Source organism: Pygocentrus nattereri, chromosome 18 (assembly GCF_015220715.1).
Source record: "Pygocentrus nattereri isolate fPygNat1 chromosome 18, fPygNat1.pri, whole genome shotgun sequence".
Lineage (NCBI taxonomy): Eukaryota > Metazoa > Chordata > Actinopteri > Characiformes > Serrasalmidae > Pygocentrus > Pygocentrus nattereri.
In genome coordinates, this window is record NC_051228.1 from 9,173,855 (window position 1) to 9,201,837 (window position 27,983).

Sequence of the window (27,983 nt, forward strand, 5' to 3'; positions counted from 1 at the left end):
CACTCCCATACTGCCCTCATCCCCACTCCCCCTCCATCCTCCCTGCAAAACTTCCTTACCGCTTCTGACGACCTCTCAGCGACTACACAGACATTTCTGCCAATCTCATTAATGAATGGCAAGGGGAATAAATCGAATTCTGTTGTCTTATTTTTCTTTTCTTTTTTTTTTTGGACAAACACTCCCGAGCCCCATTCTCAGGCCAGATGTAATTGCCTGGCAGGCTGGTTGGGCACTTGAGGTCGCGAAATGCGCAAAATGTCATTATGGAAAGGCCTCGTATGTGTGTGTTTGTGTGTGTGTGTACAGGGAGAGCGAAAGAGGAAGAACGCCTGTCTAGAGTTCTCACTCAGCAGCCCCCAGGCGTCCTGTTTACTCCGCCGAAAAGAGAAAGAGTCCTTATTGCATTGCGTGATCCATGTAATTTCATTCCCCACTTGCTATACTTCTCATTACGGCCCTTCTGGCTAGATCTGTGCTCTCTGCAGCGTTGCGCTCGCCGTAACGGAGAAAGAGAGAGAGAGACATCAGCCAGGTGTGCAAGAGCTAATGCAACAATAAGCTTCTTCAGCTCTGACGTTCCAAAGTCACCCGTGCAAACAAACAAAGGAGGAAAAGCCATCACAGATCCTGCTGGCTGCAATGAATTTGCTATAAATTGCTAGAAACCCCTTGGCAGATTCCCCTCACCATCAAAAAATCCACTCAATGTGTGATTCCATGATGGAATTTCAAAAACACATGGTATTTTTTAAGACTCTAAAATGCTCAATCATTTTTGCCTGAGGTTGTGCTCCTGTGTTTGTCGTGGTTCTGCACTTTTATACAAGAAAGGATTCTCCACTTTGCAGAATCAGAAGTGACCAGCTCTCTGTTGATTGTGGGCTGCTTACTCCTGTCAGCAGTTTTACTTGTGGTAGAAGCTGCAGAGCTCCTGTCACTTAGCTGGTCATTTCTAGATGAGCCATGAGCCTTTACGGAGGAAAATCAAAGGCAGTGTGCTTCACACAAAGCCTGTCATCTGCCAAGTCCCTCTGACAGAGCAGCCTAAAGCCACGGTCACACCGAATATGGGCAAAGCTAGCATGACAAAAAAGCCAATTCACCTGAATGGAAAAGATCCAGGAATATGGAAACATAAATTAAAATAAATAATTGAGATCAGCTGCATTAGTTTGTGTAGTTCATTGTGAGTAGTTTAACCCTAAAGAAAGATTTTCCATTTAAAAAGCAGTTTATGTTGCTTATAGCTCTACAAGTGGACAAAATAAGCCTCATTAGAATGTACTCATTAAAAGAGTTCAACTTGAACCTGAACGTAAAATCATGTGAATGCAATGTGAAGATCCTTGATGGAACAGTGGCTACAAGCTACAACTGGTCCACAACTGTATCCCTTTTGCTCTCAGACTACTGTTTACGCCTTGTTTTGGGGGGAATTAGAGATTTCCACTTTGTTGTTGTTTTTTCAGCTGATTAGTGAGCTGGTGATTTATCCATAGTGAGCACCATTTATCAGCTGGTGGCATTGTCCAGTGTAGTCTAGCGAAGGCCTTCTCTGGTGCTAATGTTACTGATAATGCTGCATCAATGTTGTGTTTTGCTTGTAAATGACATTTCAGAATCAAAGTATTTTTATGATAAATTCACAGTACAGAAGAAGTTGTAAACAACTTTTTAAAAGAGCCTTTAATGAAACTGTATTTTTAAAAAACTCTATCTCTGATAGTTCCCTATACAACTGCAGTGGAATTTACATAATTTATCATTATAATTTACAGCATTTATCAGCAGGGGAACTAAAGTTTGGCACCATTCATTTCTTTTTTTTTGGTCAAAAAGAAAATGCTAAAGCTCCAAAGTGAGAGGTGTGAGCAACAGCAAAACAGTCCAGGTGCTAAACCAACAGAACAGATTGAAATTAAAACAACAACAAAAAAGGTGTGAAAATACAATTCTGACAAACTAAAATGGAACTAAGTGAAAAGCAAATCTTTTTCCTACAAAAAACTGATTGCAAACACATGCGTTCTCCATTCATTTGTGCGATTATGCAAGTAGTTATTCACAATTTAGAGGTTAAACTTGGCAGGACGGACAGTGGTTTTACAGTTAGGTTTGTGTATTTGCATTGTGAGAGCTATAAATGGGTCATCTGAGCTATGACTCAACATTATTTTCAGTCAATAAAGATGTAACTCACTACATCGGTTTAATTTTCTCATGGAAGCATATTGGTGTTATTTGTACCACTGTCAGACTTTGAAAAAAAAGAAAGAAATCCAGAAACTTTTCCTGCAGCAACAGCAAGGCAAGTGGCCATTCCGCACGCTTTCAGAAGCATTTGAAGACAGGCCAGCCTGTAGGAAATATCCAAACCTACATATGAAAACTAGCAGTGGGGCTTGAAAGAGCCTCCTTATCTGCGCTGTGCCAAATGTTCAAACTACTCCAGAATTTTTTGAAGTATGCCTGAAGCCAGCAATATTTTCCATTAAAGACTTTGTTGTTAGAGCTTTTTTTTGGACTAAATCAAATACATAACAAGCCCAAATGTAAGATATAGTCTTATATTCTTCTCATGACATTCATGGACCCTAACTCGGGTCATTATTTTGAACATACCCACTCCTCTGAATTATGGCTCCCGTTTAGCCTTTTATCCAGCATTTGAGATATTCTTGTGGGGATGAGAGGCGGTTATAGATAGGATAAAGTTAATGGTGACAGTGCTAACACATGTTAAGATGATTACGAGGCTGACAAAAACAGCGCCTGAAGCTGTAATGTTTAAACCCTCCTCTCAAATCTGTCCGTTCGGTTAGCTAAGCCTGCCTGCAGGATGCTCAGCGCGTGGATTTTCCGCAAAATTGTTACTTCAGTCAAGAGGGGACACAATGCGGCCTGGAAGCGCTGCTCTTGAAGCTTTTAAATTGTATTTCTTTGTCGTTGTAAAGATGCACCCTGTCCCACTTTTTTGCCTTGCGTTCTTTCTTTCTTTTTTGAAAGAAGCCTGAAAGCTTTGAAGAAAAAAAAGCTTTTAAATGCCCTCACCTATTAATCCTGTTTAGCTGGAACTTTCTAGTGTAGTTAGGCCAAGTTCGCCTGACAGTCCACTGCAGGTACAATCGATGTCTGGATCAATATGTCCTGTTCAGCTAAATACAGATTAACAGGTGGCCACTGAGGCAAATGTTTCTAAACAAAGTCTGACATTTAGGTTTAGTGATTTAGTTATCTGCACATCAGCTAACATGGAGTTTGGCTTGCCTTCTGCCCTGGTAACAAAAGCTAATCTCTAATTCGATATAAAATTCATCAGCGGAGAGTGCTGCAGGGTTGCTCAGCATGTCTCGGTGTGTGCGTACGTGAGTGAGTGTGTGAAGTCACGATCACATACCTCTGCAGCAGGTATGCCTTCAGGTGGACGGCACTGAAGAAGAACTTCCTGTTCAAGAGACACCTCCTTCCCTAAAGGCTCCTGATCAAACGTTTTCCTGAGATCTGTTAGAAGAAATGAAATATAAGACATTTTTAGCACTAGTTGTAATTCAATTTAAGACCATTAAAATAATAAAGATAAACACTAATAATGACAAAACCAGACAAATGGAACAAGACAAATGACACCTATTACTGAAGAATCTTGGCAACCATTATGTGTGTAATAACCACCTCTACAGGGGGCAAAATATGTGGTTAAATAGGTTAACACTTTTTTGGTGCATTAATACATCACATAGTGCATCCAATGGCATTATATTACTACATATTTAAGACCTTGGGGGCCCTTTTAACCTCTTAAATGGTTAAACCTTTAAAAAGCTTACATCTTAACCATTCAATATGGCAGAAAAAGAAATTCCCTTTTAAATTAATCTAGTCATGTTTAAGACTTTTATTTAAGGATCAAATAATCCTTAAATAAAATCAAACCTTTGACAAATAACACTCTATAATTATGAATGATGCCTGCACCCACTGCAGTTATACTATTGATGTGGAATCAAATGAAGTGGAATCGGAGGATGCAAAACTCCATTATACTTGTTTTCCGAATTAGGCCTGGGTGATATCTACAAATAATTAGAAAAATATTTTCTAGTTAAAAAATTGCGATTATCGATAATATCGCCACACCCACCCAAAAAAATTATGAACACGGTCCGTGGCAGCATTGACCTGCTTTCTATTCTATTTTAGTCCATATGCTATGCTATATTAATGAAAATCTTTATAAATATGTTCATATTAAATAATATGCTACTGAGTAACCCAACATCTTTTAAGAACTACTTCATATGTCATTATTACAAACGTTACCACAAATACATCCATTCATGAGCTTCTTTTGTCGCAGATTCATGGTGACTTGTGTGCTAAAATTTTCCCCCTGCTGGGAAAATTTCAAACTGCAAGTGATTTCCAAAGCCATGTCCATGTGCAAAGCACATTAAAAACAAGGCATTTTCTGTTGTTACAGCAGCGGAACAATTCAACTAACCACCAGGACACTTAATCTGTACAGAAAATACTGCACACTGGCCATAGATGAGGACCAGACAAACTTTCTCTTCAGGTTAGAGTTAATTCAGCTTCTTTATGCTTTCAGTCATTTTAGCTCATTTTTTTAATGCAGCAAGTCACTTTGAGGCGAGCTGAAGTTCCAAAGCACGTCAGCATTTATTTTTGATTCTATTTACGCAAATAAGGCAAATAAATCTGCAGGCAATTTCTCACACTCTCTCTCTATGAAACTGGCTACTAAAGCACAAGCCCACACACTTGAAGCCAAGTTTCACAACATATATTTCAAGTTGTTTAATAGAAAATTAGTCCGCTCTAATTCTCTCTCAATTCTTTTACCAAACGGCAATTATCGCCTTTTACACATTGCCATTGGGTTACTTGTCCTTCATCAACAATATTCTATTACATCACCCTATCGCTCAGGCCTACTCCAAATATTTCATTCCAACAATTTGCAACATTTTGGCAAAATGATTATCAGAAATGTGTTAGAGTCTGTCGTTTGTGACCCATCATTAGTGTTCAGTGAGAGCTATTACATTTTCTCTTATTCTCTAAAAAGAAAGGCTTGTATTTTGCATTTAATATCATATTTTATTGATGTGATAATCATTTTAGCCATTACTGTGCAGTCCCAGTAGTAAGAAAAACAGCATGAAGAATAGGAAAAAAGCTGAGTCCTCCAGAGGTTCTTCTACAACAATGCTCCACAATCACATTCCGCAACCACGTTATTAAGTGTTGATCATTGCCCGTGACAGAGAAGGATCCAATATTTACATTCCTGTGCCCTTTTCCTCTCAGGTGCTTATAAATCTGTCCACAGTTTCCTCTCCGTGTCTGCTACACCTGCTGGAAGAGAGATATTTTTCACTCTGCATGCACTACACTGCACTGTGCCCCCGGTTCCTTGGGTACATATTTGACTTTCAACTCAAATACGACATGTCACTGATATAAGATGGTGGAAAGTACATGCTGATGGGGGAGCTATTTTTAGTGGGTGCTGTGATGAGTTTTTCTGGCAAGCGGACCATCCTTAATGAGGCGGTGCATGTTGGGCAGACTTTCGAAACAACTCACAAAAAAGAATTTCAAAGAAAACTACCTACACAATTCCAGAGGAAAAGGGAATGCTTTATGATGTCTGATGCCGAGCCCATTCCATACCTGCTTCGACGTGAGGATCTGACGTTTACAATTCTCAGGACGATTCCTCCTGTTTATCTGCTGACACTTTTATTTACTGCGTTTATCTGTGAAGGAAGAATGCGATCAGGCTGACAAATGGTTTCCAACCCGTTTGCCTGACAGCAACTGTAGCACTATTCAATAAGGCTTTCATAAACCACTTATACCTCTGTCTCCTGTCCAACAACGATGTTCCAAATGTAAAGCCTTTCCGAGTGAAATGACTGATCAACATTTAGTATGTGACATATTCAGAGCAAAGCATTCAACTTATTTTTGTTTATGTGACAGAATGACACCGTAGAGGGATTAAAGGATGTTGCGCCTGGTGCTATCCGTTCAGAGGCTCATGTAAAAACAGAGGTTAAACAGCCTGAATTACCATGCGGAGTAAATATTTCAGTAGGGACAAAAGCGCTACAGGGGAGTGTTTTGTTTTTTAGCCCATCAACAAGGAGGCAGAATGAACAGCCAGCTCTCTTGGTCGCTCACGCTTTCTCTCTCTCCCTCTCTGCCCATCCAGCATTCAACTGTGCTGGTCTAGCGAGAGAGTGAGGGATTTCACATGCTGCTCTAATAAAAATCCAATATTTCTCCCCTTTCTTGCACTTGATGAAATAGGTGCAAGGCCGGCAGGAGAATACGGAGAGTAGAGAGTCGACTCGGCTAGCCTCGGGCTTCATTAGATATATATTATGTTCTGTAGGGAAAGCGGCATGTCAAGACGAGAGAAGGTAATAACACGACCACTTGGAGCAGAGCAAAGCCTTGTCACCTAGTCACTGCTGGCACCAAATCCCCACACCACTCATCCCTGCGCTCAATAGATGGCCTGCGGCAGCTAGTTTAGAACCAAAAAGACGGACTGAAACCAGAGATGCTTCTTCTCAGTTGGAGCCGAGCCAGCGATAGCGAACACTCTTTAGGGATGAAAGCGAGCCACGAGAGCTGAATGAGATAGCGTTAACTGTCTAGAGCTGGATAAGTTTCCCTTTCTTTGGAAAGGTCAGGTTGGATTGAAGGAACTTTAATGAATTGCAGATCGTGGGGTACTAGTGCTGGGTGGTATTGATAAGGTTCAAAATCATAATATTTTCCAGATATATCATGGCATTATGGTATTTGGTGATGCACTGTGCATTAATGAAGTTAATGAAGCCATGCTACCTGAATGAAACTGGCACCTATTCTATAGAATATCTGATAAACCTCATATAGCTTGTGCTGACAGGAATATTATGTTCCGTTTACTTCTATGAAAATGACACCAAAGAGAACCAGTATACTGGTTTACGCAAATGGTTAAAATACTAGTCATATGCTGGTTTTAACTTTGTTCCAAAGCTACACTATTTTATTACATATCAAACAAGTGTATCCAAAGTTTCACATCCTCTAAAGCGCTCGAGTTTTAAACTAAAAGTGTTCTCCTCTTTCCCACCAAACTAGAGACCAGAGGGCACGTATTAGTCCACATTTTTGTTTCATCGCAATGGATAATGTCTTTACTAGTCGTGTCACTGAAAAATTATGAAGAGTTTACACAGACAAGGTCTCAGCATGTCCACGTTTAACATTATAGCCTAGCCTAACTGTCGGCTACATTTAGAAACAACCATCTTATTACCATTATTTCCCTTAGCATATTCCTACAATTATGACAAAAGACAGGCCTATTCGATAGACGGAGTTGTGTGAGTTGGTGACTAAATTAAAATAAACTGAACAGGATGCTAATTTGTATTAACTGTCTCGCTGGCTGGTGGAGTTTAGCCATTCTGAACTTGAGTGAAGATCTGTCCTCCATCAAACAAAACAGCAGTAGTCCAGGGAGGTTGAACAGCAGAGAGAGGATTTATTTAGAGCTTAGAACACTTTTACTGGACGCTGTGTCTGACTTGCAGAGTTTTCACAGGCTAAAGGAAAGCCTGATACCAGTAAAGAGGATATATCACCCAACACTATGGGCTACACTTGCATTCATGCAAATACATACACAGTCAAATTGATCCTCCAGTTATGCTCAGTAAACCCAGAACCTTCCTGACACCAAACACCTAATCCTTGCCACCATGCTGTGGACACGCTACAGCTGATGTAGACACCAGGCCTCTCTCCAGTGGGCTGTACCTATCTGAATTAAACCAAGTGCTTGACAGTTGTGCTCACAACAGCATGGAGTCCAGTACAGAAGAAAGGCACATTTTCAAATAAAATGGACTTCTCGGTACAGGAATCAAAAAAGTGCACTGGAACAAAGTTCGGACGAGAGGCAGATCTGCAAGACTAAAGAGAATGCTAATATCCATCTGAACAGTTTAGCAGCCAATCTGAGCTGTTTTAGTTGAAGTGGACGTCTGACTGAGTGTTTGCTGAAGATGAAGGGAGCCTTTCATACATATTTGATAGACGGATAACAGTAATCGCTTTACGATTGATACGATCTGGCTTGTTACAATGCTTACAATTATATTTCAAAGGGTAAAGAAAAAGAGGATTGTTTTTTTTTTCTAAGCTCAGATAAGGCTATGTTCAGAGGCGAGATTTCGTGCTTCTGGCAAGGCCTCCTGGGGAAAACATAGCCGGGTCCAGTTCGGTCTCCTTGGGGAATACTATTGGAAGGTTGTCCCATCTTAGCAACTGTGGGATGCCTGTACAGGGCTGTTAGAGACATTTTGTGCTAGCATGAAAGCTCAGATCCTGAAACGATTTACTTAGTGTTTTTATCATTTTCGACAATTCTTCAGATTTACATGCTGCCTCGAAGGCCTCCTTTTTTGGTGTTGGGGGATGGCCAGCATGGGTCACAGCTGTATTCCTTGCTCCCAAAATATGACTATAGCTGGTGGCCTCATCATCTCGGTGGGGAGATTGACTTCCTTTAGTGTGCTGACAGGGCACTTGCTGCGAGAGCACACTTCACCTGTTCTTGGGTCAGCGAGGGTGCACGCACACCCCGGCACAGATGACTATAGCACTGTCTGCGAATTTGAGCAAGACCAGAAAGAAAAGCAATAGACTCATAGAACTGTGGGATTCAATCCCCAGGATATGCAGTGAGCTGTGGGGTCTCTGGTTTAGAGCTTGAGACCTGATATTTTGCACAGAGCTTGGATGTGGCCAGAAAGCATTCGGTATGAGTTTAACACAACCTGACCCTGATGAACAGTGAAGGCTGGAAGACGGTGCCTATTGGCTGGTTTGTGCAGATTGAGCTAGGATGTGGTGGATCCCAACACCAAATTTAGATCAATATGCAGCCTAACAAAATTCAGAATAAGCCCAATTGTAGCCTACGTTCTGTCCAAGCCAAAAAATCTGTAAATCTTTGTAAAACTGACTGTGGTCAGATAGAATTATGTCTGAATCTGACTGTGCCCTGACAAAATTCTGTCTAAACTGACTGTAACACATCTATATCTTGTGTGAACTTGACTGTATTCTGTCCAAACTCAACTATAGTTTGACATAATTCTGTCCAAACCCAACCAACCAGAGACCCACTGATTTCAGATAAATATTTGAAGCTCTTCTTTTGCTCTCTGCTCTATGGGGAAGTGAGCCAAAGGACGGCCAAGGTGAACAGACACAGAGGAAGCGAATGGGCACTTATGAATGGTGAAGATTGGATGACACTGTCTACAGAGGGTAAGCTAGAAACAGGACAGCACAGGTCACATCATCATGTATAGAATTAAACTGTAGCCCAACAAAATTCTGTCTGAACCCCAGCACAGTCTATCAAAACTCTGCCTGAATCTGACTGTAGCCCAACTAAATTCTGTCTTATCATGACCAACCAGAGACAAAATAAAACTCAGAATTCTTAAAGATAACACCTGTTAAGTTACCTGTTATTCAGACCATTGATGAGCAAAATTAGAAAAATAAATAGCCAGCTTATACGCTATCCAAATTACACTCCACTGTGCTTCAAGGATAAATGCGGGCTAAAGTTGGGAGATGGGATAAAAGATTCACAAATATGAAATCTTGATTGAGTGTGACAAAAAATTGAGAAATGATCTCTGAACCCAACCAAACCTAAGGTGAATGGTTGGATCTTGTTGGGCTGGAACAAATATTTCGAGCTTTTTCTCTGACAAAGTGGGGACTGAGGTGAACAGACACAGAGGAAGCAAGTACGCGCTGACGATTGGTGAAGGTTTGGGGACAGGGCCATGCACAGCGGGACCGCTCAGCTTGTCTGTGCAGAGTGAGCTAGCGACAGGACGCAGCACTGTGGGTGTCTGTCCACTGTGCGCCTGTCACACACACAACAGCACAAGGTCATTGAAAGAGTGTGTGAGCAAGAGAGAGACAGAATTACAGAGAGAGTGCAGAGAAGTTACTATTGTTCCAACAACTTGCACACACACTACCCTCTTTAACTGTGTGGACACAATAGTGGTACAAACCGACACTAAAGGCCTGGATGCACTTTCCATCTGCAAACAGGACGGCATGAAGGACAGGCTTCATTCATCCTCATATCAGAGGAAAAAAGGGGCCATCTTGGACTTTCCATTTGCAAGGGGTTTTACGCTGGATGTCAGTACAGATTTAATTCTCTCTCACTCCATTAGTGGAATGCTCCGTTACCAGCTTCTGCTGATGCCTTGTCGCTGAGAATTGCTCTGTTTCTGCAGCTTGAGTCATCCCATGATGCAATCAGAGATTTGTCATGTTAAACTGCAGTGGCGTCCTCTGTCATGTCCGGGCACAAAAGCCCCCTCCATGGCAAAAGTGGCTCTGACAAACACACACACACATACACAAGCACAGCACCTCCATCCACCCGAAAGTGTTTGCCCGCTGTCAGCGCAGCACGCAACGGAGGCCATTACTGTAATAACGCGTGGCGGGTCCTACTTTAAAAAACAGCGATGGCGCCTTAGTGAGGCAGCCACGGGACTGCTCGGGGATTGGCACTTTAAACAACTCACTCCAATTACCAGCATTTTCATTCCATTACGGCCTTCCACCAGCGCCCGCCTCCCCCGGGGCCCTCTCCCGCTCCCCTGGACCTGTGTGGGTGGAATTAATTGGTTGTGTTCCGACACATGTGAGCTTGAAACGCCATCGACTGCAAATCGAACGAAGCCCCTTGCCTGTTGCACTTCATTTTATTTTACTATGCTTTATTTTTATTTTTTTGGATGAAGGCAGTTAGGTGGATTTTACTCAACATTCCCTCATCTCTTAAGTACTAATGGCCTGTCTCTTAGTGAAGCCTGAAACTCTTTCTGAACAGTGAACACGAAGCAACAAAGCGCATTTTCCTGTTCTGCATAGAATGAAATCATGAAGCTGAAGCTCAAGCTTTAGGTCTTTAGGTCTTTTGGACAGTGCACTCATTCACTTGCTCTCTCTCCATGGAATGATCATTTGAGCATCAACTCATGGCTGGAGGCTGCACTTCTGGCCCGGACTGTCAGCTCTCGACAGTCATTTTGCATATTTAACAGGTCTTATTCAGTCCTTTGGTCCCTGAATCACTGACACAAGCATGAGTTGTTGTTGTAGCCTTCAGCTGAGAATGACACATTAGCAATGGTCGAAGCTTGATACCCCCACTTTAGGGCTCGACAAATGCAATCCATATTTTTGCACTGTTCGCACAGTTTAAAGAAATGCTAGAGGTGAATGATGTTTTGGGGGAATGGGGTGGCGGTGGAAATAAACAGCAAAACTAGATTTATTATTCACTCTAATGGACAAAATGCATTACAATGCCATTGGTGATATGTAGTGCCACTACACAGAGTTCTTTTGCCATTACAAATTAATGGCAGACGATGTAGAAGGCCATTTCACTTATTTTGGAGCATTTCAGCCTCCATGCTTTCAGGGACATTTGGCTAACAGAAAAGTTTTACCAGATATAAGCCAAGCAATGTGCTGAATAAGAAGCCTGACTTCAATTAAAACATACGCAAAGATGCAATTTTCAAGCGGTGCTTCACTTGAACTGTATGTTCAGCCTCAGGGCTAAAAATCTCAGTCTCCAGCCTTCAATCCATCACTTCACAACATAAAATGCAGAAATAACAAGTTTACACTGAAAGGCTTCATAAAATAAAAAGTCTTCTTAAAATTAAAAGTAGCTTGCCTTCGCTTTGGAGAACATGGAGTTTGGTGTGTTTTTTACAGATATACTGTCAAGAGAGGGAAATACCAAAGCTGATTTAATCTGTGTATCTACAGACGGAAAAATGAAGATAGTCCTTCCTAACAAAAAAAACAAGCCAGGCAAATTCACAACGTGGAAAAGCACAGTCTCTAAAATACTGCCTCCTAAACTCTGCTTACTTGATGGGCCCTTGACCTCTTGGCATGGGGGGGCAGGAGCCGAAAGGAGAACGAGGGCTGAGGAGACATTCCTGTGGATCCACCTCCACTAACCACACAAATCCTTGCGCCTCCCCTCGCCCGGCCTGAGACTCCACAAGTGGGCACATGTGAGGGCAATTACTCTAAGTGGATGTGTTTGGCTACTTGTCATGCTAAATTACACAAGTTTCTGAATTATGGGCTATTTCCATTCTTTTTTCCCCCTTTCCCCTGAGCCTCACCTCTTAAATGGTTTGATACTGACGCTGCAAAACAAGGGTTGGCGCAGTTACTAATCGCTGTGGTGACGCATATAAATGCAAATGGAAGCATTTTGGCATTTTACCTGCAACACAATAAAAGTCATAACATTTGGGCTGAGGATAAATGGCCAGATATGCAATCCTTTGTGCAAAAGCTTCCAGCACAAGCCTCCAGACTTTATGACTGAATACTTTCACTTTTAGATGAAGTATTAAGGGCCCTCAAATCCCTCTGGTGTGATCCTTCATTCTGCATTTCCAACCCTCCTTTAGTTTCCATGGTATACTCCAAAATGAGTCGCAAACCATAAGGGAAAAAGCACACTTCTACACCCACACATACACTAAACGACTAAATGCAAACTCATAATCAGGAAACATACCCTTACTAATACACAAACAGCAAAGAATCGCTCTTAGAAATGAATTTGTGCATGAGTACGAGCCTGACTCATTCACTCAGACGCTGAGAGAGGAGCCATTTTCTCATGTGATTCATTCTGTAATCATTCCACTTGTGCTTTCCTAATTGCACCTCACTTATAATGGAGCAGTGGCAGTAACTGAACAAACTGTCCCTCTCCAAAGGGTCCATTTCTCCCTCTCACCTGCTCTCTCTCTCTCTCTCTCATGTCATATCATATTCTCTCCATCTCTCTCATTTGGTCACTCTCTTTCCCTCTCCTGTCTTCTCTCTCAATTCTCCCAATCACTTTCTCTATTTCTCTCTCACTGTCATTCCCCCTCTCACGCTCCTCTCTGTCATTCTCTCTTTCTCCTTCTCTTTCTCCCAGGGCACTTAAGTGTGACCCAGTGAGTGAGCTGTGAGCTCAGGTAAATCTCATTTCCGATTTTTGGAAGGAAAAAAAAAAAGCACATCTCCCTCCCTACCGATCGAATGTCACCCCCTTGCAATAACTCATGCTGGAAGTGCCCGGACACCAGTGGGCCCACAAATCACACCACCAATTAATATCCCGTGCTCTGGCCGGGCCGAGCTTTTTACAGCTCCCCCGCTTTATAGCTTTAACATTGATCACTGATCTTCAACAACAAAAATGCATGCTTATTTATTGTGCCTGAGTGTTGCTCATTCGCTGATTAAAATGTCTGTCCAGTACAGAGAGTGTAAAGAAGTTAACAAATAGTAGTGGACGGCTATTACTTTCTTTTTGCTATACTATTCAACTATAATTACACAATGAATTACAAATCTCAATTCCAGATAAGTTAGAACAGTTTGTCAAATGCTAATAAAGAAAGTAGTTTTAAGTAAATTCTCTTGTCTCGTTAGATCAGAATACACACTTCTGCAGTGCATCAGCCCATTTCAGATGAACTCGAACCCCTTAACCACTTAAATGGCCAGAGCCCACCAGTGGGTCCAAAGTTTTATTACACACTTCTTTTACCTCAGAATAGCTGAACCAGTTTGCACTGAAGTCTCAGTAGTTACTGAATAATAAGCCTTAATATGTAATAAGCATGGGATTTTAAGGTACAAGTTGTGAATTTGTGGATGGCATGTATTGACAAGAGCTTGCAAAAACTGTTCCTGAGTCTAAGTGATGATGTCCTGCACAAGAGCCGTGTATTAATACAGTGCCATCTGACGGACTGAAGGTCATAGCCATCCAGTTGTGCCTATTAAACACATACATTTCTCCAGATTCCCTGAATCTTTTGAAGATGTTATGCACTCTAAAGCTTAAAACAGCTAAAATTCTTGCAGTCGCTCAAAGTAGAATGTTGCCTTTAAACTGACTAGTTGACTCATCATTACTCATAAAAGGCCTAGGCCTTTCTTGGGCATCCACGAATACCCTAGCATGATTACATCACCTGTTTAAAATGTTTTTTGAACACTTCACATTGGCTTGGCTAGTCTTTACAGTGTCTTGGCTTAGATTACTACTGTTCTGACTGTTTATTTGCATGTCACATTCAAATCACACAAACATAACTTACACTTACAAACATTAAAGTGTTATGTATTGAAAATTTACATTTAGGCACATGCACAGACCACATAAAGGCCTTGAGCCCCCTGCCCTTTTGCCCTCAGATTGTACAAGTGTGTTTTTATTCTGTTTTCCCTATTGTTAAAAGTCTGTTTCTGCAGGGCTCAGCCTTGCTCCAGGAGCAGAACCTCTGGTTCAGATTAGGTTCTGCAAGCATCAGCGTTGTTGAACTCCCTCTAGATTTCACCTCAGTCGACTCTGACATGCTACAGATGCACACATTAATACAGTGTTAGAAATTCCACTGATGGGCTCCCAAGTGCCCTATCATTGGCCTTATCATCAGGAGATTGGGAGTTCAATCCCTGGGGATGATACAGCTGTCTGTGGCTAGGAGTCCAGGACAGCACAACTGGCCTCACTCTCTCTGGGTGGGTAGGATGCCACCCCCCCCGTCTGCTCCATCACTCAATGCAATGCTAGTCAGTGCAGACATTTGTTAGCTGACACAAAAGAGTGTGTTAAGCTGTCCATGATGTTTCGTAAGCGGCAGTTCGAAAAGATGCTGTGGCACTTCACAGGTCTCAGATGAAGCCTGTGCTTCGCCCCCATCCCCCCCTAGCACTATCGTGTGGTACTGTGTGATTTGGGGAGTCCTAACTAGTGGATAGAACTGGAGATGACTAAATTGGGGAGAAAATTGGGGAAAAATCCAACAAAAAAAAAGGAAGTTCTACTGATGAAACACTGACAATGGCTCTTCAAGAAAGCAAATAAGTTGGAACAACAAACAAACATAATGCCTGCAGTAAGTAATAATAACAACAAATAACTCAAAACTGTGTTGGTTATTGAAAAAAAACCCCACAAATGAATGCAATGTGGACCTCATACAGAGACCACTTGCTTAGATACAGTTTAACCCCACAGCCACGTATCCTGGACACTGAGGCTTAATTTAGTTCATTTTTTGTATGCTATCTTGACAAAGACTCAAAACTTTTTCTTCTTCTGAAAGATGATTAGACAATCTCTGGAGATGAAATCCACCATAAACTGCAAATTAAATAAATTTCATTTATGTTCAGGTTGCCACTTGCCCCCTCAAAATGTCCGTGGTCTGGTTACATAACCAGTGTGGTTACAGGTTACGGGGGCAGTTGTGGCCGGAAGGTTGCTGGTTCGATCTCCTCGGCTGACAGTCCAATACTTCAACTGTAAGTAACAGTTAATATCAAATTACATCATGCTTTTGTCATTGCTGACAATAACTGTGACTTCTAAGAGTTTTAAAAAGAAAGAAAGAAAAGAGGCTTGATTTTAACATCAGTCTCCAGGGAGGGCAACCGATGCAGACTGGGTTACAAGCCCCTGCAGCAGGTTTTTTAATCTGCTCGGGAGATTTTAATAGGAATGGATAAGGAATTTATTCAGATCTGAAGGAAAGGTTAGTGGTGGCAGGCAGCTGATCACAGCCGATTAGTGAGGCCCGACAAACGAGAGAGAGGCTGTGGGCGCATTTCAGCAGGAAATAGCTCTTCTCCTGCCATCCTGGCATCAGTTCCAGTTTATTCAGACCCAGACACAGGTCATTCCAGCGTAACACTTCAGACTGGTCTCAGATCGGCATGAAAAGACAACATTTGCCTCCAGCACAGAGAGTGTAGCGATAGGAAGCTGGTGGGAACCGAGGCAACATCTAATGTGGCTGTGGCTCAAGCTGCACTGATGATTTGACAGGGCTGCTGATGGGTTTAGCCCATGCACAGCAGGACCACAGAACAGCTCCAAAGAGCTGCTTTGTTAGCTGTCACTCACAGGCGCAATTTGAGACAGTGCAGACACCAGAAAGACAGGACAGTCTGGCACGGGCTAGCCAGTATGCTTAGGACTGTCCTGGGCAACTCAGCAGGTGCAAAGGTCAAACAAGAAGCTTATTTATAAGATTTAGAGGTGAGTGGATAGATGAGAGTGCAGTTCAGATTTGTCTGATTTGTTTGTTGTATGTGGAGTTCACTGTGCTTTTATTGTTTTCTGTGTAATGGACACACTAAGGCAAATCAGTTTCAATAAAATAGTGATGCAGTGAATCTTCTTGATTCAGATGTGTAAGGGAGAAATGAACACGGGTAACATTGACTTTTGGATGTGTAACATGGACGTTTAATGTAGTTAAACAAGTTCATGCAGAACATGATTTTGGTCTCCTTCAATGTCATCTGAGAACTTTGACAGCAATATATTTTTTTAATATTCACATTGATGACTGATTGATGTCACATAATTGATAGCTATGTTTTTAAATTACCCTCTTGGGCGCTAAAATATAACATCATTTTCAAGCATATAACCAGCTCTCAGTGAGAGCTAGCAAGGTTAAATACAGCCTCCACATGGCCAGGTTAGTTTCTGCATGTTACTCATATCCTTCCCAAATAAATTATATTTTTTTTGGACGTTTCAATGCACAGATTTATCAACAACATACTGCAGATGTCTTGTAATCAAAATAGATTTAAATTTGAATTATTCTGATATTAGCCCACCCACACATACTTTTTGCGTTTGGTCTCCACCTATGGGTAAGCTGTAATATTTGCACACCTGCCGGTTTCAGCCAAATTGCTCACAAACTGCAGGCATTTGAAACAAAGTTCACATTTTTATTTGTAGTAAAGATATACAGGTTGTTTGTGTAAAAAAAGTATAAATCATGCTCAAATAATGAATATTATTATATTATAAATAAATATTTTTCATTATTTAGCAAAAAACAATATGAGTTGTGGCCATTTATCATTTTACAAATTATTTTAGAGCAATGCAGTTTTTTTTGTCTCTTTGCTCAGTTTTGGCACTAAATGCTTTGTATTTTTTAAGTGGAAATAATGCACAGTTTACAGTTAAGGCGGTATGGCAATAAATATTGATTACTTGAGTGTCTTTGGATGAGCCAGGAGTGACAAACCTCAAATTGTCTCAGAATTTATAAATCTGAGGTCGCAAATGGCCAGTTTGTTTGACATATTCATCAGTTTGGAGGATTTCTAAGCCTTCTAAAGCCTGGTAATGATATTCTCCAGAAGTAGTCGGAAGGTGCCGAAACAGGAGGCGCTCAAGCGCGTAGCGTTCTGCTGAAATCTGATTACAGCGCAAGCTCTGTCTCTACCCGAATCAAGATTCAGCACGAGGGCAAGAAGCAATGGGTGTTGTGGCAAAAAAAAAAAAAGAAAAAAAAAAAAAAAACAACAACAGATAAGGGCTGCTGGCTGTATGGAAGGCTCGTTCACCAAGCCGCTGTTTATCTAGCGTGACTGACTCATCTCATAGAGCAGAGAGCAGGCTTCAGTCACACACACACCAGCTCATTAGCTACGGTCAGACACACACACACATACACACACTCCCCCACGCACAGATGCATGAATGCACATATGCCCACACACACATACAAACATACATGAAGGCACACTGCAATGCAGATGCAGGCAGATAATCCTCCTTCTATGGGTGGGCAATATGATGGTAGTATGGTAATTTTACTTTCCTTTCACTATCCCCTCCTAAGCGGGTGGATTATTTTATTTCTAATCACCTCCCAAATATCTCCTGAAAAATGAGTACGTTGTACTTAATGGCTGGAACTTATACACATAACTGTGAACAGTCTCTGAGTATAATACAACAGTTCAGTTTCATTTAAAACTCACAGCTTCCTACATTTTAGTTGATTCTATTAAGTTCAAACAACCCCAGAAAAACAAAATATCAACATATATCTCATATTGTAACAAAAAGTGTTTCCATTCCAAGATGCCAAACAATGCCACGTCTACTGCTGTCACTCAGAACGCTGCTTCCAACACGCAAATCTTCAACCGAAGAGCACCAGCATTTCTGAAGGTGCTGCTTAGCGGCGGATGACGGCTAAGGGAAGAATTTCTGTCTCCATCCTGCCTGGCCACAGTGTAAACAGCAGTGACACAAAGAGAAATAGAGTAAGCATAGAAGAGCGTACAGGAAGGAAACGTGGTCACATTCTATTCAGGCTGAGTGGAATGGAGAGTTGTTTGGCGGCCTTAATATAGGCTTCCTGTGTGCAAGCCACTTTTCCATGCCCCTGGGGTTGTTTTTCAAGGTTTACGTACTTGCAGTTGTAGAAAATCCTCTGGGACTTTTTCCACTATTGTTAAAGAGAGTTTATGTTTCCTGAAAGTGGTGTGTTTAAACACGCGCGCGCGTGTTTGTGTGTGTGTGTGACTCACAGGCGATGCGGACGTGGGCCTTGCGGCTCTTTGTGGTGCCGGCCGAGCTCCAGGCTACACATTGGCACCAGAAGTCCTCTAGGCCAAAGAGCTCCTCCACCTGCTGCCGAGTTATCTCAATGCTGGCCTCTCTCACCACCAGCCCTGTGAGAGAGAGAGAGAGAGAGAGAGAGAGAGAGAGAGAGAGAGAGAGAGAGAGAGACGGGTGACAGGGAGACTATATCAGTATAAAATTCACCATATATACAGACAGCATTATAAAAGGTTTGAATAGGTTTTTTATGAAAACAAAATAACTGCAAAGCATGACTATAAGCATGAGTTACTAAATCCACGTTTGTCACTGTAGCTTCTGCTTGTATTTCTAAACCAGCCCACTGACCAGATGGTCCAGTGTGAGCAAGCTGGCTTCCCCATTCATGCAAAAAGTTTAGCTAGAATAAATAACTAGGGACCCTAGAAACAAAAAGGCCAGTTATTACAGTTGAATCTTAAATGAAGTCTTTTAAAGCACTGGTAATAAAAGCATCAAAACACAATACTACACTGATAACTAACATCATCCTTTACATTCATTGTTGGAAAACGCAGGCGCGTTGCAACTGAACCCAGCCACATAATTGGCTTACTGAGCAACAGTGGCAAAGCGCAAACCAGGAAAACAAGATGAGTTATCATAGCCTAGAAATATCATATGACTGCGCCTCGTCCATCAATCATTACCATCGCACATTACGTGCGCATTATTCCACCGTTACGGGGTCTTCATAAAGCAGTCCTCGATGGAGGGCTGAGAGTTAGGCTGTGATTTTGCCGTTTTGCCGTGGGTCTGGCGCGGATCGAATGCCAGGATGATTGAGCTGTCCAGGGCCTTTGGAGGCGGATTTGGGGCCGTCATGGCAGCCAGAATCCTGTTTGCTAACCCCTCTGATTATTGTTCATCTGGGCCCTGCAGTCTCCAAACAAATGAAGGCGGCCCACGGCCGGACCCCCTCGGCCCCCAGATTAGCTAGGCTGGGGAGGGGCCGTGGCGTCGGTCCCACGTTCATTTCTTCCTTTCTCATCCCTTCATCCCTCTGTAGACTCATTTATTACAGCAAGGATTAGAGTGGTGGAGGTGTGTGTGAGCTGGGAGCTCTGCAGATGAGGGCTGGTATTGCTAAACGAATCAGGGAACGGTAAGTATCGTATCATATCATCTCTCTTTCGCTCCCTCTCTCGCTCTAAATAGAGGTGGGAGAGGACCACTCTACGCAGCTGTCGTTCTCTAGCAGAGGATGGAATTACTCCTAGCACTGCAGTGTTTTTCCATGAGCACTGAAGGAGTTTTGTATGTGTGTGTTTGTTTCGTGCTTTCATAAAGTGCTTTTTACATGAAGTTCCATGTTTCGAGGAAATATTTCTTTTAGGTTAGTCTTTACACATAAGTCGTTACACATATTCTCACTGTCAGGACAAAACCTTGTATCTCCAAAAAGGTCATTTTACAGAGGAAGGAAAAAATTCTTCCATACTGGGGAGTTAAAGGAACCAGATCTTTTTCCAAGTGAATCTGGAGCTTTTCGATTAGTCCATTCATCAGGAATGTTGTTATTTTACAATGTATAGGATAAGTGCAATTTTCAAATTATGGCAAGTCAAATTAAGATTTTAATTTTTAAATATTTTTTCACAGTACTGTAGACATTTACACACACACACACACACACACACACACACACACACACACACACACACATATATATATATATATATATATATATATATATATATATATAATGCTTCTACAATGGAAAGCGATTGATTTAAAAAATATGCATATGTGTGTGTGTGTGTATATATATATATATATATATATATATATATATATATATATATATATATATGAGACATATTACAGGTAATTCCATATGAGAGCAAAATTTAGCATGTTTTTTAAATCGAAGGAACACACCAGCTGCTCTTTCCATTGTAGAAATTTTTTATGGCATCTGGACTCACTTGTTAAATTAACTTACATTAAAACAGACATAACTCAAGAACAGTGAAAAAGGTGACAAACTCAGAAACCAAGCCCCTATAACTAGGTCCGTTGGTATCATTCCTAAGAAAAGTTTTCATTGATCTTAATGTAAAATTTTCATGCACACTGAGACTAAAACACAGGGGTAACTGCAGTGGAATCATTTAGTTTATTGGGTTCAACAACAATGCAAATTAATTCAATTTATTAAATTAAGTCCAAGTACTGTTTTCTATGTATTTAGCCTTTTTTTGTTAGAAATTAGTTGCTTACCACTCCTATTTGAGACCCTATATCTGTTATTAATAAAAGCCATTCTAAAAAAGTTCTACTGGCTCCATGAGACGCAATATGCTGGACCCCTGCGATCACAATGTGCAATGTAATACAGGGGCCTTAAACTCGCAACTAGCAGTTCACAGAAATCAACATCAAAAAAATGATCAAAAAACCTGAATATGCAAAAACAAAACCAACTTCACCACACAAAACATGGCTCTCTTTTCACGCTTTGGCCATCTTAGATCTGATTCACCCATGAAAATTAAACATTATTCCAAGGATTGACTGAAAAAATCCTGCTGCCCTGTGTTTCATTAAATTTACATGGTTCACATGAATGGAATTATATAATTCAAAACAGCAAAAGGGAACAAGTTTGTATGTTAGAACTTAAGTTTTTAATCCCTCTCCTGAAAAATGACCATTTCACAAGGTTTTAATAGCGATAATATATATAACACAATTAGGGATGCATCCTGTTGGAATCTTTTCATTAGCGGATTGAGCTGTAGTTCATCTGAAGTCAGGCATACACCTTAGAGACAACTCACGTTATACTTTTGAACAGACTATTCTGAACAACCAACGATTTATACAGTCATACTGCATGAAAAAACACAGTCTGATTGACATGCTATGTGAAACACAGCCCCTGCCGACTACAGACATTCATCAATAAAACTGTTTCATTCAAAAATAACAAGCTGCACATCCAAGTACTGAGCAAAAATGCTGAGAAACTGAGTTACAGCACCTTTGCTAACTTGTGTCACATTGCACTGAAATTAAAACGGTGGTAAAAAGGTGGTGATGTACATGAGTTTATACTTCGCAATTCTGTTCAGTCAAACAGAGTAAAGTCATTATATACGAACTTCAGTAGCAAATGTCAAGTTTCTTGCCTCCTTTTTTAGCTTATGTATCTCCAGTGGATGTGTTTGTGTTTATGCATGCCTAAAAACGACCTAAATTCGCAATGAATGCCTGGAAGGAATATTCCAAGGCGGAATGTTTAAAGACCAACGACTTTGTGTCTAAATGCCACAGAGTCAGTATCCCTTCTCTGCGTGAGCAGACCCTCGTTCACTGCCAGTTTGAGTCGCTTTTACATTAGCACAGTCACATGGTATCAGCTGGAATGAGTAAGAGTTAAAGTAAATGAGCACAGTATCAGGCCGATAACCAATACCAGTGTGGTATCAATGCATCCCTAAATATAATGGGCCTATGTATGATCCAATGTCCTTACACTCTATAAATATGAGTTTCTGTGTGTGTGTGTGTGTGTGTGTGTGTGTGTGTGTGTGTGTGTGTGTGTGTGTGACAGTGACCAATGAGCCCCGGAGGGCTTCCAGGCACATGTACTGATTGACTTGCAGAGCCAGAGACAGCAGCCTGAGAAATAAAGCCAGAATAATCCTCCATGCAAATGACGCTAGCTCTCCTCTCCTCCATTAGCCTTCCAACTTAGTCAGTTTGCGTCTCTCCCATCCTCTCTCCATGTCCCCGCAGTGGCTCCAGGGGTCTCTGGGAGTTTACTTTTCCGTCATTGTCTTCAGCGGATGGGGGGAGTTTGGGGTGTAGCGCTTTCTGCACCCCCTCCACGGTAGCTTAACACTCATGCAGTATTTAAAGAGGGCGCTGGGAGGCTGCAAGAGGAGGAGGCGGGCTGCCAGTCAGGTGTTTAGAGGTCTTTAGGCTTCATCTCGCCTGTAAAACAGATGTGGGACTGTGTGGAGGGAGAGAAAGAGATGGGAAAAGAGTGTCTCCACAGTACCTCAGATGCTGTTGCTACATTGTAGAAAATCAATAAAGAAATGAGCAAAGAGAAAAGGAAAAATTCTTACTCAACAGAAAGTACACGTTATTCAGCTCAGAGAAGAAGCTGTCAAACAACGTTTTTCATCTTGAATCCCAAAGCACTGCTTCAGGTGTATGGGTTGGTTCACATTTTGGTGTACTGAGAAAGGTAAAAGGTGGAATAACAGACTCTTCTTACACATGATCACATTATTTTTTGACTAATTCATAGTCATTTTACTTTTACCTGAGATTACTCATTTAGCCCTTTTAGTAATATTTAATATCACATTCAACTAGCCACTTGGTTAACTAATGTTAGCTAAACATCTAGGTCTTCATTTACTATGTTTGATCATTGTAGAAAGATAAGCATGATAGCTCTTTTTTAATCCCAAAGCTGCTGTTTGATTCTGAATCCCTGTTAGCTAGACAATTTTGTTAAGAAAAGTAATATTCAAGGTCAGCTAATGAGTGAGCTTAGGCGGGCAATAAAGGCACTGAAACCTGGGCCTTAAATATTAACTATGGTTGTTTTTGCACTTTGGTTTGGTTCCATTAAACATGAACCATGGTGCAATTTCGTTGTTAGGGTGCTTACCTTGTTTGGTCCAGAACTTTGGTCCAAACCAAAACAGCAGATGTGAAAGGTGCCTTGAACCATGGTCTGAACCAAAGGAGCAAAATTTCCAAAAGTGGCGGTCTCAGTTCAGATCAAACAGAACCATAGTTTGGGTCATGTGCAGTGTGAAAACATTTAAACACTTTTTTGGATGGTCTTTCAGACCAATTACAGGAAGGCTATTTTCAGCCACCAAACAATAGAAGAAGAAAAAGGACCGGAAAAATTGTAAAAATGAGCTGTGGCAGCACACAGGGAGTGGAAGAGGACATATTTAACTGTAATTTGGTCCAACATGGACAAGTCAAAGTTTATTTATACAGTGCTTTTTACAACAGGTGTTATCACAAAGCAGCTTTACAGAAAAAATCTGGGTCCAAACCCCCATGAGCGTCACCAATGGTGACAAGGAGAAACTCCCTAAGAGCAAAAGGAAGAAACCTTGAGAGGAACCAAGACACAAAAGGGGAAGCCATCCTCCTCTGGTTGTAGCCGGATAGCAAACAATAACAGCAGAATGAGAATGAGTCTTGATCATTAGTATAACATACGGAAAAATGGGAAAAGCAGGAGGATCGGTTCATGCAGGTGAAGATTATACAATGTTGCTCAGCAGGAAGCTCCATGATGGTCAGACTGGTCCAGAAAGCTGGCAACAAGTGGGCACCTGATCAAAGCAGCTGAAGCAACAGTTTCAGACCATACAAGATGGGCAGTTGTTCAGCTCAATCAATGTTAAGTACAGGGAGATGCAGACCACGTAGATGATGACAGGACACAGGTACATCATGCAAAGTTCTTTAGCGCACTTGCTAAAATGCGATTTGAAACCAAAACTAACAGTATACAACATGTATACAATGTAATAAAAACATGAACCTTATTTCAGATGTTGTCTTGGAATTTCTGTGTGAAAACGCCCTTAGTGTGATTTCTTACAACTGGGAACATTGCCATTTGAACCCTGGAGCACACCAAATTAAGTGGATCAAGACCCCTCAGAGGCTGGACTCTGTCCACTTCCAAACAAACTCTGGTGGTTCATTCAAAGTATCAGCATAATAAGCTGAATAAACCACTAACAAATCTCCTCTGTACATACCTTCTTTGGTACCTGCAACAGACAAATTTCTGACACGGTTCTGACATGTGGATTTGTTTTTGCGTCTCTTTATGAGCTCTGCAATATTAACTATAGAATGAATAGCTGCGTCAGAGGCACATTTGAAGCCATTATAAAGTATTGTGTGTGTATATATATATATATATATATATATATATATATATATATATGTGTGTGTGTGTGTGTGTGTATGTATATATATATATATATATATATATATGCTGTGTGTTACAGTGATTCACTCTGAGGGAAAACCAATGGTAATGCACTGCATCTGGAGCCGTTAGAATATCACAAGATGTTGTTTAGAAATATTGATGGATATTATCCCAGTTATTGTCACATAATGCACACAATAAAACCCTCCCAAATCAATTGTGCAACATATATCAGTTTAAAAACTAAGCTGAACTGAAACAATGTGTCATTTTGTGCTTTGTTCCAGAGTAAGAGACCAAACGAATAATATAAATGCACCCTAAAAGAGATTTAAACTGACTGCTGAGGTAGTCTTTCTGATAAACAACCTCAGAGTAATTTTCCTTATTAATGCTTTGACTTATATTACAATGAATTATCACTACAGTAGCTGCACTCTTACTTGAGCAGGGACTCTTTCAGTACTTAGTAGTCACAGAGCTACTCCTCAAAGTAGATTTTCTAAATGGAAAGCCACCTCAACAAAGTATTTACTCGGTTACAAATCTTCAAAACTGAAATGAAGAGTGACTTTATTCGAGACATTATTATGAAAAGTGATCATCTACATATGCATGCTCAAGGAGGAAATACTGTGAAAGGCTAGCATCCACTATTCATGTATACAGTTCTTAAATCCTCATTCAGGCATTGACAATACAGCCACTCTCTACTGAGATGGAACCAGGACATCAAAGCTTGACGGGAAATAATGATGAAATGAGAAAAAAAGCTGGATACACACAGACACACACACAAAACTTAGTTTGTGTCGTTTTATCCTGTGTAGAAGCAGAATCTCAACGTGGCTCCGTAAACAGTTCTAAAAAACAGATGCCACTTGTCATTCCGGCACTCATTTACTTCAGGAAAGAAGGAACATGGTGAACCAGAGAAGAGCTGATAGCTGAGTGTAGAGGGATCTCTTTTACAGGAACAGCACCCCCTCGCTCCTCTCCCACCCTCTCTCAGGAGAAGTTAACTCTACTGCTCACTGACATGTGACGTAATTGACCTTGTTTATGAACCGTTGTGACCATAAATTATTGAGACTTGCGAATCTCCCCTCTGTATTTTTCTTTCACTGAGCAGAGAGAAAAAAATGAGAAAACAGAGGGGGAAAAAAATCTATGGGAAAAGGAAGTGAGCACAGGGAAGCTTGGGGCAAGAACGGCAGATACGAGTGCTGTCTTACCTCTCCTTACATCATAAGCCTGGTTTGCATTTAAAATGAAGCCATTATCTCTTCATATATATGTGTGTGTACATATATGATATAGATATGTCAGTTATGACAGTAACAAGATTTCTGTTTCTCTGAATAGGTACGTGAATAGAACATGAACTGATCTATTAAAGGCATAGAAGTTATTTATTAAAATAGCTCATGCCCACAAAACAGAAGGAGGCTGTAAGAAGATGCAAAAAAATTTTAAGATTCAAGGTTCAGGAGCTGTAAAGTTACATGTGCAGTATTACTTAAAACGCCCTCTGTTATTGTGCAGAAAAGAGCAGAGAGCAGCAGTCATAAAGTGCACTGTGGATTATACAAATAACAATAGGTAGCCATTTCCTCAGTTCGTAATGTGGTTAAGAAATGGCCGTTTCTGAGAGAACGGTTCACAGGATTGCTATGGCATTCGTGTAAACTCTGGAATGGTGATGCGATGTTTTACTGTGCAGAAACACCTGCACAAATAAGACCTTCAAAAAAAGAGCCATCAGAAGAAAACCTTACTTGCATCCTCACCACAAATTTCAGTGTCAGAAGTACGCAAAAGACTACCTAAACAAGCCTGATACCTTTTGGAAACAAGTCTTGTGGACTGAAGAATTTAAAATAGAACTTTATGGTTGCAATGAGCAGAGGTATGCTTTGAGAAAAAAAGAGTGCAGAATTTCATGAAAAGAACATCTGTCCAACTGTTAGAATTCAGAAGACGAATTCAGACCCAACAGCCAACTGTGCACACAGTGGAATCACCCTTCCGCTTTTAACCCATCTGTGCACTGCACACTAGTGAACATGCACACTAGGGGACAGTGAGCACACTTGCCCTGATCGGTGGACAGCCCTATCCATGGCGCCCGGGAAGCAGTTGGGGGTTAGGTGCCTTGCTCAAGGGCACTTCAGTCATGCATTGTCGGCTGAGGGGATCAAAGCGATACCAGCTAATTCTGGAAGCAAACAACACAGCGTCTGTAAAAAAGCTGAAGATGAAAAGAGGATGGCTTCTACCACAGGGTAAGGATCCTAAACACTCCTCAAAGTCCATGACGGACTACCTTGAGAGGCACAAGCTGACAATTTTGAAATAGCTTTTACTTAAATATCATCAAAAATGTATGGATATGGAGCTCAAAGGAGCAGTGCATGCGGAATGGGCGCAAAAGCTCCAAACTGAGAGATTAGCTGGCTACAAAAAGCTTTTACAAGCTGTAATACTTGCCAAAGTAAGCGTAACCAAGTACTGACCATGTAGAGTGCCCAAATTCAGGCCCCTTTCTTTTTTCATTATTTTGAAACTGTAAAAGATGGAAATGTAAAAAGTGATGTTGCTTAAAATAATAAAGACGTGTAATCTTTATGCCTTTTGGAAATCAGGTCATACCGTACTCGCTTAGAGATTCAAAGTCACAGAAATTTCACATTTATCATTTAATGTCTATTGAATGTATATTAATGTAACAATATAAGTCCATATAGACTATTTCTGTTGTTCTACTCATCATTATATTATACAGATGTATGCAAAAGTTTGGGTGCCCTGGTCAAATTATGTTTTGTTCGATTTTCCAAGTCAAATTAAGTACACATCCTCTATAGAGGGCACATCAGCAGTTCTGCTTACTTAAGACTCTACGTCCTTCAGCAATAAACATATTCACCATGGCAGTTGCTGGAAATAACTTTTTATTAAGGCAGCCATCAGTGGAACTTCCTGTTATTGAAAAGTGGTCAAAGCTTGAATCGTAGGACTACAGTCACAGACTTACAGCAACAGCAAGCATAAGGGATGGCAAAGAAAATGTAATGTAATATTTTGTTGTGTTAACAAATTAATGTTGAATTAATGTTGACACCATGTATACAGTATATATATGCGCACACACACACACACACACACACACACACACACAAATATACATGTGTGTGCGTGCAGCAACGAAACCACAATATAATATAACCACAATATAATAATCAAGAACTAGCAAAGAGCGTCTCAAGTGACGTGTTCATGTTCCAACTCCTGCATCACTCACAGACAAACGACTCCGAAATGATTCTTCCACATGTAATTTCTCACATCTCGCCTACGGAGCACTCCGCTGGAAATGGATACATTATTAACATGGCTGTCATCATTAGCTTTAGCTTCATTATTGATCGG

The 27,983-nt window shown here is 41.0% G+C and overlaps 1 protein-coding gene across 2 annotated transcripts in view; it reads right to left on the bottom strand.

The window, feature by feature from the left end:
* The window catches only part of unc5c (unc-5 netrin receptor C), a 165,509-nt gene that overhangs the window by 64,268 nt on the left and 73,258 nt on the right, over positions 1-27,983 (bottom strand). For both annotated transcript variants that reach the window (XM_017710748.2, XM_017710747.2), the window contains exons 3-4: positions 18,544-18,687; positions 3,401-3,504 (exon numbers count right to left, since the gene is read on the bottom strand). In XM_017710748.2, the coding sequence (XP_017566237.1) occupies positions 3,401-3,504; positions 18,544-18,687 (248 nt within the window). The remainder of the gene's footprint in view (positions 1-3,400; positions 3,505-18,543; positions 18,688-27,983) is intronic.